The sequence below is a fragment of the Pleurodeles waltl genome, chromosome 9 (assembly GCF_031143425.1).
Source record: "Pleurodeles waltl isolate 20211129_DDA chromosome 9, aPleWal1.hap1.20221129, whole genome shotgun sequence".
In the NCBI taxonomy this organism is placed as follows: domain Eukaryota; kingdom Metazoa; phylum Chordata; class Amphibia; order Caudata; family Salamandridae; genus Pleurodeles; species Pleurodeles waltl.
The window spans coordinates 1,057,506,482-1,057,520,065 of NC_090448.1; the positions used below are offsets into that span (position 1 = coordinate 1,057,506,482).

The 13,584-nt window shown below is 43.8% G+C and overlaps 1 protein-coding gene across 3 annotated transcripts in view; it reads right to left on the reverse strand.

Moving 5' to 3' along the window:
* LOC138258777 (galectin-3-like) overlaps positions 1 to 13,584 on the reverse strand; it is an 82,332-nt gene that overhangs the window by 46,515 nt on the left and 22,233 nt on the right. For all 3 annotated transcript variants that reach the window (XM_069206024.1, XM_069206023.1, XM_069206022.1), the window contains 2 exons: positions 11,803 to 11,879; positions 7,578 to 7,749 (listed from right to left, as the gene is read on the reverse strand). In XM_069206024.1, coding sequence (XP_069062125.1) covers positions 7,578 to 7,749; positions 11,803 to 11,879 — 249 coding nt within the window. The remainder of the gene's footprint in view (positions 1 to 7,577; positions 7,750 to 11,802; positions 11,880 to 13,584) is intronic.

Below are 13,584 nucleotides of genomic sequence, written 5' to 3' on the forward strand. Positions count from 1 at the left end.
GTGGGTAGCTTATGTGGGCACAAAGTTATGAGGGTTTAAATGCGAACTGCCCCAAATAGCCAAAAAAAGGCCTGGCACCTGAGGGGGAAGAGGCCTGGCAGCGAAGGGGTTAAAGAAAGGAAGTACTATTTTATTTCTACCTCTACAAACGCAAAGAGATGCAACATCCATAAGCAATAACACAATCCCCCTTGATGTGAGAACTCTAGTAGTTGTGAAGCGAATTCCACCCTCCTTCGTGTTATGTGTTCTGTGTTAATCCCCATTCACTGGTGGCCACGTCAGGGAACCCAAACTATTAGGTTATACTCAAGAGTTTCCTTTTGACTATTCGGGATTTCAGTCAAAAGTGTCTATGGTGCCAAGACACTATTAGCAGTGAATCTCTGAGGGTCTCAAAGGCTCTAATTCTACTCTTATTCGCTCCTGCAGCACAGAAACATTTGGTGTTAGAGCGGGTGCCCTCAGCACAAGCACTCACAAGATCAGATCCTGCTCAGACAAGTTAAGCTTCTCGCTGTACACGCAGCAGCATTAGGCAGGCTCAGACTCACTCTTTGGAGTGGCACTGATGCTCTCCCAAGCCATCAGAGCAGTTTCTAGCTCACAGTGATGAAGTAAGACAAGGTTCTCGGCAGAGGGAATTCGGTCCTTTGACTCACGACTGGAGTCCCATGAGGGTGCTTCGTCCTCCTCAGCCTCCTCCTAGTCCACAAGGGTCAGTCAGATAGACCTACCGGGCACAGCTACACTTCAGTCCCATGCAAAGGCCTAAAGTTTTTGATGACTTGGTCCTGGCAGCCCCTCTTGACATACAAGTTTGCCATGGTAGCTCCTAGATGCAATGTAGACTCTTCAGGCACAAGTGCCCGCATCCCAAAAAGTCCCTCCTGGCATACGGGGTCACCACACAAGCGTTCACGAGTCCTGCCACACTGATCAGACAACTTCTTTACTGGTGGCCTCCTCTGGCATCAGAGGTCACTGCAACAAGGCTATGTGGGCTTGGTGCCCTCCACACAGGACTCAATACTTGGCACAGTCTATGGCAGCCCTATCCTGGCATTTAGGAGTTAAATTCTCACACCTCACAAAGGGAGTCTTCATGTTAGGAATCCACATTGGACTTCACACCCTCCAACGCCCTCCTCTTTCTCACAGGGCACACTGGTCTTGGCAAGCAGGCATATGCTGATGCTCCAGCAGTTGTGGTCCTAGTTTCCCTGGGCGATGTTCTTTTCACCAAGCAGAGAGACAAGCAGCCTTTGGCCTCCAGTCCTGGTCACAGGCAGAAGTCTTGAAGAGCTTCCCCTTCTCACACAGCCTGCATGGCTGCCTAGCAGATAGTCAACGTTTGAGGACTCAGACTATCTTGTTTATAATCAGGTTCCGCATCTTTGAAGTTTTGTGTTGGGGTTCTGCTACTTTTGTAGTGTTCACTTCTCCTTTTCTTTTTCCTTCATTAAAGAGGTCTGGTACAGCAGGCATGACTCTGAAAATGATTGTTCACAACACAATTTATGGGAGTGACCAGAGTTCATATCAGGGTGTCAGCCACACTATATGTACCTCAAACATTAAATCCCAGACCCCCAGCCATCTCCCTTCCTAGGATGCACCCAGGCCCATTCCTTGTTATCTAATCGGAATCAAACAACAGTCTTTTGGAATGTAAAGGGAGTTTCTTCCTTTCCCCACCAGTGTGCCCCAACCCCGCTCACATGAATGCAGTAATACACAAATCTATCTGGGGGAATTCCTCTCCTCCTCATGTCTTCCGAGGGTCCTCAAAACAAGGCACCCATGCAGGCACATTTACTCAATGTACACTCACAGTACACAACTGTCCAGCACTAATACTTCTATTCATTGTACCCTTACATGCACACATGCATTCAGGACACACACTCAGGGCCTCATTACGAGTCTGGCGGTCTATGGAGGCGCTCAAACTGCCCACTGGCACTGCCAGGTTGTCACCAGCAGATGGCCTAGCGGTGCCGGCGGTCTAAAGCAGCACTGCCCTCCGGATTACGACCTGCGTTCCTGACAACCTTTGCATGGCCTGGGCAGTGCAGGGGCCCCCATGGACAGCCCTGTTGCGCTTTTCTTGCTGCACCCAATGCACCCCAACATTGCCACCAGCTTGATTACGAGTCGGTGTCAGTGCTGTGGTGAGTATTCTGCTGGGCAAGTGGGTGAAAACGCTGTTTCCTCCTGCTGGCCCAGCGGAAAACTAAGAATTAACCGGAGTGACGAAAGAGTTTGGTTGGCGGCCTCCGTCGCCCGCCAAACTCACAATGAGGCCCACAGTCTGCATGCATTGTTCAGCACACGCACTGCCAGCACACACACTCACTAAGTGCGCGCTGTACAACACTTCACCCTTCTTGAATGGTACTACCTGCCCGCACACACATATATGCTCAGCACATGTTTTATCCATACATGCACTTCACCGCACTACATCACTTGTGTAATGTATTCCTTTCCGGCATACATACATTTAATACATGTACTAACCACACATTCAATGCACGGTACTTCTCCATCTTTTTACTGCACCTTTCTGAGGCACAGTACAACCGACGGAGAGTCACTACTCCTGCGCTGCCCAGCACTCCACATTTTACCTGATGTAGGCCAAGGGTGAGTTAAGCACAAAGCAGTGGAACGTTTAAAAAGGTGAGTGAGCCTGTAGGCCTCACTTAATTGACACAGGCTGTTAGACCTGACAGCCTTAGGGTGGTAATCCCCCAACTTTTTGCTTCCTCCCTCCAGTTTTCTGACATTGTTTTTGCTGTTTCTAGGACTCTGCGCACTTTACCACTGCTAACCAGTGCTTAAGTGCATATGCTCTCTCCCTTAAACACGATAACATTGGTTCATTCCCAATTGGCATACTTGATTTACTTGTAAGCCCATACATGTGCCCAGGGCCTGTAAATTGAATGCTACTAGTGGGCCTGCAGCACTGGTTGTGCCAACCACATAAGTAGCCCCTTAACCATGTCTGAGGCCTGCCATTGCAAGGCCTGTGTGTGCAGTTTCACTGCCACTTCGCCTTTGCATTTAAAAGTACTTGTCAAGCTTTAAACTCAATTTTTCTACATATAAGTCACCCCTAAGTGGTCCTAGGTAACCCATAGGGCAGGGTGCTATGTAGATAAAAGGCAGGACATGTACATGTGTGTTTTATATGCCGTTAGTGGAAAAATCCTAAATTCATTTTCCACTCTGTGAGGCCTGCTCCTTTCATAGGATAGCATTAGGATTACCCTCATATACTGTTTGAGTGGTAGATTCTAATCAGAAGGGGTACTAGGTCATATTTGGTATGGCCCGAATGGTAATGAAAATCCTGCATATTGATGAGGTTTTGTTTTATATTAATTGTTTAGCAATGCCAGTTTTAGAAAGTGAGCATTGCTCTGCACTTAAAATCCATCTGTGCCTTACAGCCTGTCTCTAATCAATGTCTGGGCTGGGCTGGATGACAGCTTCCTTGTGCATTTCACCCAGACAACCACAAAAACAGGATACTCATTCACACCTGCACTCATCTGCATACTGAAGGGGTCTTCCTGGGCTGGAAGGGTGGAGTGGCCTGACACTTACATTTCAAAGGCTAGTGGTCTGCCCTCACACCATGGACTGCCAAACCCCCTACTAGGACCCTGGCAGACAGACCTGTACTGAAAGGGGAGCTTGTGGACTTCAAAACCACTTTTTGAAGTCTCCCCCACTTCAAAGGCTTCTTTAGGTATATAAACTGGGTCTCTGACCCCACCAACTCATACACTTCTGGACCTGAACTTGCAACCAGTCAAGAGGAACTGCCTGGCTGCCCCCAAAGGACTCATCTGGAAGTGCAATCCAAGGGCTTGAATTGAGCTTGCCTCCTGTTTTCTGAAGTCTCAGGGCCAAAAAGACATAATCTTTTCAGAAAACTCCTTGGGCACCAAAAATCGACACACAGCCTGCCGGAAATGATGCACATCCGTTATCTTTCTGGTGTTTTCACTGTGTTACTGTATGATTTATTGCACAAATACTTTACACATTGCCTTCTACGTTAAGCCTGACTACTCAGTGCTAAGCTACCAAGGGTGGGCACAGGATAATTTGGATTGTATGTGACCCTGACTAGGACTGTGGGGTCTACTTGGACAATAGTGTATACCTCTGCCAACTAGAGACCCCTTTTCTAACAATTATTAATATAACAACGCCAATGTATATTTTAGATATCACTTATATTAGTGCATAATCTTTGAAAGTAGTGAGACGAAGAACAATGTTTCCCATAAATTGCAGCTAGAGAGTGAAAGGAGTCAGCCAGATCTCCTCAAAAAGGTGGTTCAGGGTGGTTCGCCCCACAAAATTGGAACAAATCATGCATGTTGAAGCCCAATTTTCACATACATTTGCCAAAGCGCCAGGGGCTCTGGAAGGGCCTTTATTAAATATTCAAGTCACTTTACAGTGTCCCAAGTCAATGACACCTGACAATCCGCAGGAGCTGATTCTATTATTTTTCAAAATGTCCTATGGGTGCCCCTATTTTCAAAAATGATCCCCGTTGTGACAGGATCCATATTTTGTCATAGTCACCCCTCCATATGCCATAGGTGCCCTCATGCCAAAAATTACTACAATATTCCAGCACCAGAATTTTGTCAATGATATTTAACATGGGTGTCCCTTATGTCAAAATCTACCTCAACTATGTCTGACCCCCATGTCTGGTTGCTCTCCTTTATGCCAAGAATTATGTACAATATTCTAGTGCCATGTTTTGCCACGGGTGGCTTCATGCCAAGACTTTTTTCAAGTTTACCAGCACCAGTAATTTTCCACAAGTGTCCCATATGCCAAGAATGACCTCTCGTACAGCAGTGCTTTATTGTAGGGATTAATTATGCCATGAATTACTTCCAGTATGCCAGCACCAGCATTTTTCCATGGGTGCCCATACAAATAATTACCTGCAGTATTCCAGTGCCAGCCTCTTGTCAGGGGTGTCCCATATGCCAAGGATTACCTCTAATAAGCCAGTGTCATTATTTTGTCACATGGGCCTGCCATGTTAAGAATTGCCCGAAGTATGCCAGTGTCAATATTTTGCCATGGGAGGCTCTGTAAGCTAAGAATTACCTCCAGCATGCCATAGCCAAATGCAGACTCACAATCTCACTTACTTAATAATTCTCAATGACTTGCATTCACTCATTCATTCTCACTCTGAATCTTATTCTCAGTCATACATTAACTCTCACCCACCCTCACATTTACTCTTACTCATATTTTCACTCTTACTTTTACTATCTCAATCTCAGTTATTATGACTCACTGGTTCTCACTCATGATTGTACTTACTCACTGACACTCACTCTCATGCTTTCTCCATCAAATCCTCAAACACTCCATCACCCTCATTCTAATTCTCAGTTACGCACTCTTGCTCACCTGCAGCCACTCTTACTCTCATTTGCTAAATCACAGTCATTCTGACTCTTTCAGGCTCACTTACTGACATTGAGGCCCTCATTTTAACTTCAGTGCTAAAAACCACCTACCGCTGCGGCAACAGCTGCCAAAAGACCACCGTCGCGGCTACCAGCTGTCCGCCATATTATGACCACAGCCGGACTTCCGCCACAACAATGGTGGAAATCCGGCTGTGGCGGCAGATGGCGGTAAGGTGGCGCTGGTGCCACCAGCAGCGGCACGCCAGTAGACGGCTGCCAGCCGTATTATGGCCAATAATACGGTCTGGGGGTGTTCTGCTGGCGGTAGCAGCGTCCCGTCCCATCTCCTGCCGGAGGACCCTCTGGATCCAGGTAAGTCAGGTCTCCCACAAGAGGTGAGGGTAGGGGGTATTGTATGTGGGGGTGCGTGGATGCAGGTGTGTGTTGCGTGTTGAACGCGTGTGTGCATGTAAGGAGGTGTGAGTGCGTGTATGTTGTGTTATGTGAATGCGAGTCTGCATGTATGTTTTTAAGTGTGTGCGGATGTGCGTGTGAATGGATGTATGCATGCATGTAAGCATGTGGGAATGGGTGTGTGTGTGTGTGTGTGAAGGGGGGTGTGAATGTAGGGGAGTTGGAGGGGGTTTGGAGAGGTTAACTGGAAGGGGGGAGACCCCTATCAGTGACAGGGAAGATGGAAACCATGGCGGTAGGCGGGGTCATAATCCTGCAGGCAGAACAATGGAGGCCGCCAGGCTGGAGATGGATACCTCCAGCCCAACGGCTGTTACCACCATGGTGGTCGAAGCCGTACATTGGCGGGTTGGCTTAAGCCAACTTGGCAATGTCATAATATGGCGGTAAGCACCGCCAGCCTGTTGGCGGTACTTACTGCAACATTAACACCGACCACTGGGGTCGTAATGACCCCCTCAATCTCACACATTTTCAACCACTACCTGTCACTGACTGTCACTTGCTTATTTTACCTTACACACACACACACATACATATACAAACTGTCTCTCACACAATACTACTCGCAAGCATACATTTAAAAGTGTATTTATACATATCTCAGGGGCAGCGAATGTGGTGCTCCCTTTCTTATGACACTAATATTGAATAACAGACTATTATTCATTATTAGTATAATAAAAATGGAAAGAAAACAAGGAAGGCAGAGCCCTGACGCCATTAACGGTAAGTCATCCCTCTGTCCGTGGTCCTGATTTTGCCAACTCTGAAGCCCACAATAGCAAAGGCAGTGCCAGGGTCACAACGGGCAGGCCAGGAGTCACAGCTAAAACACGTGCTGTTCCCTAAATCATGTTCATGAAAATAATACACAATACCTAGAATTAACAAGTCAGTGGCAATTGCGTCTCCTAAATACCCAAGTCACATTTAAGAAATGCATGGTACATCAGAATAGGAATCACAAATAGGAAATCCCTATTTGCAATTTTCTATTTTGGGAATCACAAATTGTGATTTATACAGGGTAGAAATTGCAATTTGCGATTCCTTAAAGGGCTTTGTACATAAGAAAAGCCTATTTTGCATTTCTTAACGGCCCGAAATAGCAAATCAGACCATAAAGTAATGCAAAGTGGCTTCGTACATCTAGCCCTATATGAACAATACATATGGAGTAGTTATTAACTCAATTACCCAGAACGTCATTTGGACCTCTTGAGATGGATGGGAGTGTGGACGCACTATATGAATGCCAATACATTACAATCGTTTTTTCGCCTGTCAAATCTATGACCTCGGTCTGGCAGTATTGCGTGCCTGTTCCACAATGCCGTACTTTGTTAAGGGGCTTCATATATATTGTTAAGGATTCAATTACAATTTTCTGACCTTTTCAGACTGTAACTTTGGTTATCAGGCTCAAGTTCTTGTTGATTATACTCCACTCAAATTCAGAGTGATTTTCCCATTCATCAATAAACATCTGTGAATAATCCACAGTCAGTGTTCCCCTTAAAAAAACATCAATTTTTATTTAATTGTAAAATAACAATGTTTGCATTACATGTCTAGATTCAATAATCTAATCAATGTTCTATTCAATAAACATAATGCACATTAATTTACCTGATATTTCTTTCCAGTTTTAAATGGAAAATCATCAACATATTCTATCTCATGTCCCCAGTTGTTATTTTCCATCGAGTTGCAAATTGTATATAGTTTCTTGTTATAATCGAATCGTGGGTCAAACTGAAACACAATATTTGCCTCATCTTGCTTTAAATCAATTCCAAACCTAAGAAAGAGAAGTATAATTATATTTTTATTAAGTTACCTAATTGAAAATACTATTGGTAATTAAATATTAGAACATAACGTTTGCATTTACATTTTCCTCGAGCAAAATAAAAAATCAAACACTAAATAGCAGTTCCACCAATTTTAATTTTTATATGTTTATTTTTTTAAGAAAATCCTTTATTTGTGGAGTTTACTCAATCAACATGTAATACAGCGTGGTAATCAATGCTACATTCGTAGGCACATTGTAATGGACTGAGGCAAAGGAGGAGTCTAAAGTAAACGTTAGATTTTCTAAGGAGATATGATTGTATATAAATACCTAGTAGGAGCCAGCAACATATATTCCTTCAAGCTCCATGCACACAATATTACCCTCATAAGGGTTTGCCTACTGTAGAAACGCAGCTTTGAAGGTGGTTCCATATATCCCTCTGTTGCAAGTGGCAGGTATAAGCTTCTGAAACCCTTCCATCGTGTCACCTCAATATATCAAAAAAATCATTAGGTCAGCCACCCACTGTTTGTAGTGGTTCCCCCAGCAAACAGTCACTCTACCCTGACCTACCAGCAGGGTAATAGCTGCATATTTCCTTGCAGGGGCTGGGAGCTCCTTAAAAACACAGTTGTGCCTCCAGGGGGGTATAGGTAATAGGCACCTCAAAATGCTAAGTAGCAGGTGAATTTCACAAAAACAATATGCCGTCAACCAAAGTACATGTCTTTCCCCCATATTTGAAATCTGCCTCCAGTTAATGACACTGCTCGAATCTGCCTCAAATCAAAATGAACTTAAGCAGGGAGGGGTGCAATTGTTTGTAAATATTTACAATGCAGGAGGTAATGTGTACTGTTGTTGCTCATCTATCAAGGTAATTCCACATCAATGCCCAAATGGTTTCCTTCTGCCCCGCCTTAGTTTGTCTGGTATTTGTCTGGTATTTGAAACCGCATTGTAGAGCTGGGTAATGCACACCTCAAAAAGCTTGCCATAAACAAATGCATAAGAGTAATCGAGGGCTACAGCTCTCTCAGGAAAGAGGAGAGCATGTCTGAACAGGGGTGGCTGCAAAACCTTTTAAAGAAAAGGATAATAAACTGTGATACAAAACAAAATATTTTCTGCTATAAAATCCTAGAGAACACTAACCAGTAAATTTTGGTCACAAAGTTGGAGCAGTTTAGTTGTTTCTTGAATGATTTTCTTATTTGTTTTATTCTTTATATTTGTGTTTCTTTCACCTGCTTGCACTGATGGTAGGGGGCTGAGGTTCAGTCGCATGGAGTAATTTTGGTTTATCTAATTGCCATTTGTCGAGTATGAGCCGCCAGTATTGACTGACATCAGAGATAAATTTGGAGCTGGGATATGTGACGCTATCGAGGGCCATATTTACAAACACCTGCCACTTAGCACTGCCGTAGCATAATTGTTCTTACACTACGACGGCACTAAACAGGCCCTCACCCTGCACTATAATTACAAAGTGGTACAACGCTAGCATTGTGCTGCTTTGTAAACCCTTGTGCCACATTATACCTGCACCAGGTATAATGTATGCAAGGGGGCGTTCCCCCACATGGGGGTCCAAAAAAATGGCACAGTGAAATTTACAAGATTTCACTGTGCCATTCTAGTGTTATTTTTTAACGCCTGCACAGGGCAGGCGTTAAAGTGACGCTAGGCTACTTCCTATGGGCCTACCCAAGCTTTGCCTGACTAGCGTCAACATTTGTGGTGCTAGTCCAGCAAAGCATCACAATAGCATTCAAAATGTTGACGCTGTTTTGCTAACATGTGCCATGGTGCACTGTATTGTAAATATAGCACTACCATGGGGTCCTGATTTAGTGGCACTGTGCCCTTCAGGTTTCACTTGAATATATTGGCCACACCTTATTCGACGCAAGGGTGGGATTTCAAAAACTGTCAAGGGTAAATATTCAGGCCAAAAACTGGATATTCCCTATGCTGATATTTTGGGTTTTGTCATCGTATCAACAATCTCAGCATTGGTATATGGGGTAGTTTGTTGCAGGCCACCGGGCCAATTTGATTTCTTTACTGAACCTTTGATTTATCCGATATTCTCACTTTTCTTGAAATATGCTAATTTTGTACTTTGTAGGGTGATTTGCCCATATATTAGAGAACGTTGTGCATAGACGTCAATTCACCGAAATGCTAGCGGAAGTGACATCACACGTCCTTTGACCTTTACTTTCACTCACCCACAATTAAACATACACACAAATTCACACTTACACACACACTACACTCTCTCACATAAATACACTCTCACCCACAAGCACGCACACAACATATATTTAAATGCATGTTTTACTTACCTCAGCTGCCATGGAAGGCCGTATTCCAGCTAACTGTACTCCATTTTAATACACTTATTGTGAATAATATTTGATTATTCACTATCAGTGTAATAGAAATTTGACAGAAAACAAAGAGGCTGGAGCCCCAACTGGCCTCTGCCATGCCACTGTGTTCCCTGGCAGTGAATTTGCCACTTCTAAGCAGGGATCGCAAAGGCAGTGCCAAGGGTAGTAAAGGACAGCTGCGACCCCTAAATGACTTTCCCAATCCTTACTGAAGGCGGGTTGTGCCCCTGCCTAGGAAAACTAAGGCTGATCATTACCATATTCTCGCTACCTACAGCTCCAGCAAACTGAGAGACAGCATCGTATACCTACTCCGCTGACCCAATCCACGTTTCGGATGCCTCGCTTCTATTTGCAGCTTTCCTCCTTTACTGCTTTTCACCTGGCTGGAGCTTTTTGGTTTCCCCATCTGTGCATTCTCCATTCGTCCTCCTTCGAAAGCGGAACTACTAACAAGCCTCGTTTAAATACCAGTTTGCTGCCTTTCAGTGTCACCTAGAGGTCAGTAGAATAATTGCAGCAGAAACGTGGTGGCTACAATGACATCGACCTTGACAAAGCTTAAAGACCACCTGAAACAAGCTTTGCAGTGCCAATTGGTCTCGCTTACATGTAAAGGTAAGTAGGACCGGTTGGCTTAGTCAATGCTTGTTTAGATTTTCTTTAAGTATCTGTACAAGTTGCACATGCGATTGGAAGCCAGCAATGTTTTGTTACCTCTCCATTTCTCTGTGAACAGTCAGCTCAGATCAAAGAATACGGTGTGATGTTGAGTCTGGGGTACACTACCACACAGCTATAACAGTTGCAGTACTGATGTTCACCACACGAGTTGTACCACACTTTAATATTTTCAAATCCTGTACCATTGAAAATTAGTATATCTTACTTCAGCAAAAAAGGTAAGGCTTAGCTGTAATCTTGCATCGAGACGTTGATGCAGCTTTAAAGGTATGAGCTCACAGAATTCTAATAATGGTTTAAGCATCTTTGCTTCACTAGAACCAGTGCAAAATCTGAACTGGCCCACATCATTAGCCTGATATGCCACGCATCCCAGTGGTACAAGCCAGTTGAGAATTCCTACACCATTGCGGGGTGTTTTAGTCTGATCTTATATATGTAGTATTGTAACAATGATTAAAAGTGCCCGAAGGCCACTCGCTGTGCACCTACATACAGAATCAAGAATGAATGAACTCTGTAAGGCAGAAGGAAAAAGCAGGCCTCTGTACAGCACATCATCTCTACCAGTGAAAGAAATACAGTAAGTACTGGGGAAGGGGAATACACTAATAGCCTACTCCGGGGAGCACAGATGAACGTTTTAGGGACAAGTTAGATCTTGGGTAATGTAAATCCAGACTGAATCTCTGTTGCTCCTTGTAGTAACCGAACTGTTTCTTCCAAACCAAAGTGAGAAAGCAATTATTGCGATGAAGAGGGCAGTGCTCCTCGAGGTACCTGATGAGACGTCTTCTACATTCATTATCATAAGTATTTCAGAAGAAATTGACTTCGATGCGAGTGGCTGACTGGTTTCCAGGGCAGAGAACACCGTAGGCAAGGAAATGAGAGACTATGCACATTTATTTCCTGCTACAAAATATGACTCCCATAAAATACACCTTTTAGATATATGTTTGCTTACCTGGGTGTGTTTTCCGGTATATCAATGAACATAGTCAATAGTGTATTCGGTTTTAATCCTCCTTTGAAATCCATGTGCTATGAATGGAAAACATATAATTAATACACGTGTATGTACACAAACAACAAAAAACACCAAAATCAATTTCCTAAAGTATGTACGTTGATTATATTTTTGTGATTGATGCTGTCAATACATTTTCACTAACAGATGATCCCACAGCTGAGCCCAAAGGAAACTCACACAAGTTCCAACCTACTCGAACACAGACAAAAGACAATCAGGGAGAGACATAATCACAAATACTAATATATGACTAGTGCTCTTACTGCCTTGAAATACTGTTTGACCTCGTACAATCTCCTGAGTTACAAAACACACCACTTACTAGAGTATAACCAGTGAGGACCCTCCACTAATGTTACTCTATGAATATTCGTTTTTGTGACATGTACATAATATCGTATGTAACCTTCCAGGCCATGTAACAGCCAATTTATTGGAAGAAACCTTTTTGTAAACCGTACAATACTGGGATACCCTGGGGTCATCTACACACAATAAAAAACTCGCAAATAAATAAATTTAACAAATGGGCCATGTCTTTTGACTGTGTATTATATTTGTGCTAGTGTAAGGTTCTGCAATGGGGGGCAAAGACAGCGGGAATGTCCTATAAGCTATCCTAGGTGATCACATCTACTGATGTCTGTGGTGTTGAGATGTATATGTATACAGATTCTTGGGAACAAATCCTGCTCAGTAGCTAATGCTTAGTCACACTGGTCACATGATGAAAACTGAAACTGGTACTGGCACTAACATTCTATGAGTGACACAATATTGAAATGTTATATTGCACTTCATGATATTCAGCCTTCACTGGAGATTGACTTGCGTCTGTGCCCTTGGTGCAGCAGTGAATAGATGCATGACCTGAAAAGGTCACCAGAATATTCTATTAAACTTGGTATAAGGTGCAGTATTAGAGAGGGGCTTGGTTCAGAGTCAGCTAAGCTGTAGATGTGTTGTGCTAGCACATGTTGCGATGGGGAATGAGGCAATGTGCCATCGTAGTAAAACAAATTACTACTGTCTGTGATGGACTGTAATTGCACTGAGTTATTGACACCTTTAACATCACTAAACACAAGCATTGCCAGTATTCTGGGTGATCACTTACCAGTTTCATAGTAAAGAGGTTATGTTGTGCATGAGCCAATGTACTATTTGTATGCAAGAATGTGTGAATATCTGGAACATCTGTGCAGATAAGGTAGTAAAAGTGGAGCATCTGAGGCCATAATATGTAACATGCCAGAGGGGCACAAAGGAGGGCCTGTCTACTTACTGTGCTACAGGGTACTTTGATATTACAGAAGGGGCCATCGACATGTGCACTGTGTCCTTTCTATAATACAGATAAGGCTGGCGCAGATGCACCACCATCAATATCCTCCAGGAGTGTTCCCTTATTTGCACTGGAGTGTAACCTCATGCAAAAAAGAGAAGCACCTTGCCTCAGCACATCACCATATTATGGATGAGGGCAAAGAAGGTGTCAGGAGGCCCAGAGTCAGTGTGCCCCAGAGGGCACCATCTGGAGGGGATCAAATGTATCCCATGGACACCCCATGCATCCCCCTGCAAGAAGGTGTAGTTACTCACATCACTTGTCTGAAGGGGGAATCTGTACACCTTGAAAGTGTAGGCTGGGTGTTGCTTTGCACTATGAAAGGGGACTAGCTGCTTTAATTACCTATTCCAACTTTCACTAATGTA